Source organism: Palaemon carinicauda, chromosome 1 (assembly GCF_036898095.1).
Source record: "Palaemon carinicauda isolate YSFRI2023 chromosome 1, ASM3689809v2, whole genome shotgun sequence".
Lineage (NCBI taxonomy): Eukaryota > Metazoa > Arthropoda > Malacostraca > Decapoda > Palaemonidae > Palaemon > Palaemon carinicauda.
The window spans coordinates 27,980,705-27,983,204 of NC_090725.1; the positions used below are offsets into that span (position 1 = coordinate 27,980,705).

Genomic DNA, 2,500 nt, shown 5'->3' on the forward strand with positions numbered 1-2,500 from the left:
ATAGCTAGGTTAATCATTTGAAACTAGGTAGAATCCACTGGCAAACCATTCATTTAGGACCAGGGCTAAGTAAGGAAGACCATACCCATGGGCACTGTCGAGCCGTTCGTCCATAACCACTGACCCTCAACTGCGGCGTCTGATGCTCCCAACCAGAAATCGTGGTCGGTTAATTCTGTAATAAAGATGTATGGTATGAGAGAGAGAGAGAGAGAGAGAGAGAGAGAGAGAGAGAGAGAGAGAGAGAGAGAGAGAGAGAGAGAGAGAGAGAGGGGGGGGGGGGGTAAAAGAGAGACTGGAGGAGAGGATTTTTTACACTTTTTTATGTCCATTTTTTTATATTTCTTGATTACACCCAAAATAATATACATACATATATATATATATATATATATATATATATATATATATATATATATATACATATATATATATATATATAAATAAATAAATATATATATATATATATATATATATATATATATATATATATATATATATACATACATATATATATATATATATATATATATATATATATATATATATATATATATACATATATAAATATATATATATATATATATATATATATATATATATATATATATATATATATATATATATATAAATATATATATACAGTATATATATATATATATATATATATATATATATATATATATATATATATATATACTGTATAAATTATATATACAGTATATATATATACATATACAGAGAGAGAGAGAGAGAGAGAGAGAGAGAGAGAGAGAGAGAGAGAGAGAGAGAGAGAGAGAGAGAGAGAGAGAGTTAAATGATATATAGTGAGAAATCCTCAATACTCCATCCTTACCTTGGACTTTTAGATAGAGATTAATCTCCCTCAACAACTCGATGTCATTGACGGTTGCCAAATCTCCGTCTGTTTCTCGACAACGAAGTCTAGCCTCATCCCACGTAGTTTCTTCGTAGGTTAAAAACGACAGACACTTGCCCCCGATTGCCACGTAATGCATTGGGCAGGAGTTGACCTCGGGTGCTTCGTCTGCGGAAGATATGGTGTAGTTTATAGATCTTGGAATTATTATTATTATTATTATTATTATTATTATTATTATTATTATTATCATTATTATTATTATTATTATTATAAGAAGGGTAAACTTACTTGTTATTTTCATAGGCGGGAGCTCTGCTTGTTCGCATATGAAGGCATATGTCCCGTTACATTTAGCATCATTGATGTAGAATTTTTCTGACTTGAATAAATGAGCACAATTTTCTGATGGTTCTCCATTTGGCTCTTGGTAAGTTAAAAAACCGCCCCAGAATGGCGTTCCCATCGGAAATTCTTTCCCGGAAGACGTAATCCAAACACCCTCGGTTTTTATATCATTTCCGTCAACCCAGTAAGAATTGGATGTTATTCCTATCGAAGATGAAAATAAGAATAGCATTTACAGTCAGTAATGTCACAAGAGAATTGAAACTTATGCATGTACGTATAGATCCATAACACCAGTGACATTACATTTTTCTTCATCATCATCATCATCATCTTCATCATTATCATCATCTCCTACGCCTACGGACGCAAAGGGCCTCGGTTAGATTTCGCCAGTCGTCTCCATCGTGATCTTCCAATTCAATACTTCTCTATATATCATCTCCTACATTGTGATTCATAGTCCTCAACCATGTAGGTCTGGGACTTCCAACGCTTCTAGTGCCTTGTGGAGCCCAGCTGAACGTTTGGTGAAATAATCTCTCCGGCAATCAATCTTTCTGATCTGTAGTTGCACCTCAAAAAGATTGATTGCCAGTAAATATCCTTTTAATTGAAAGACGTTCCAGGTTTTATTTCAATGGGAGATCTAGGAAAAGGTAATGAAGATATGGTCAACTACTGTACACTGTTAAAAAAATAGCCGTAAAAATTTGGTGAAAATTTTGGAAAATATGTTGCCAGGAATTCATCGTTTTGAAAATGGGTATATTGACGTAAAGGAGAAAAATTACGGTCACAAACCCGTGAAAGATGATAACAAAGTATGGTAGAATTACGGTCGCTTGTCCTTTACTGAAATACGACTGGAAAAAGTATATATATACGGAGAATCTCCGATTAAAATTGCGTTTTTTTAACAGTGTAGGATAGAAGTAAAAAATATGTAACTAATGGAAAGTAAATGGCGGAAAACTGAGGACTTGCTGTTTAAGAAGTCAGTTTGTATTATCACATAGAATTTGTAAAGAACACACACTCTCTCTCTCTCTCTCTCTCTCTCTCTCTCTCTCTCTCTCTCTCTCTCTCTCTCTCTCTTGCAGCCAGGGCAGGGCACAAGAAGGAATTTATAATGTGCAGATCCCATGACATCATTCAAACAGAGATCTGTTGAAATTTGCTCGTATTATCTCATTAGAATCATCTGTGGTGGATAACGGGGGATGGTGGGCTGTGGCACCCTCTAGCAGTACCAGCCGAACTCGGTTGAAT

At 34.3% G+C, this 2,500-nt stretch overlaps 2 protein-coding genes across 2 annotated transcripts in view; one reads left to right on the forward strand and one right to left on the reverse strand.

The window, feature by feature from the left end:
* The window catches only part of LOC137647365 (macrophage mannose receptor 1-like), a 116,946-nt gene that overhangs the window by 36,734 nt on the left and 77,712 nt on the right, over nucleotides 1–2,500 (forward strand). The window lies entirely within an intron of this gene.
* Nucleotides 1–2,500, reverse strand: part of LOC137647401 (macrophage mannose receptor 1-like) — a 6,953-nt gene that overhangs the window by 1,414 nt on the left and 3,039 nt on the right. The window contains exons 4-6 of the mRNA XM_068380758.1: nucleotides 1,172–1,432; nucleotides 857–1,048; nucleotides 86–175 (exon numbers count right to left, since the gene is read on the reverse strand). Coding sequence (XP_068236859.1) covers nucleotides 86–175; nucleotides 857–1,048; nucleotides 1,172–1,432 — 543 coding nt within the window. The remainder of the gene's footprint in view (nucleotides 1–85; nucleotides 176–856; nucleotides 1,049–1,171; nucleotides 1,433–2,500) is intronic.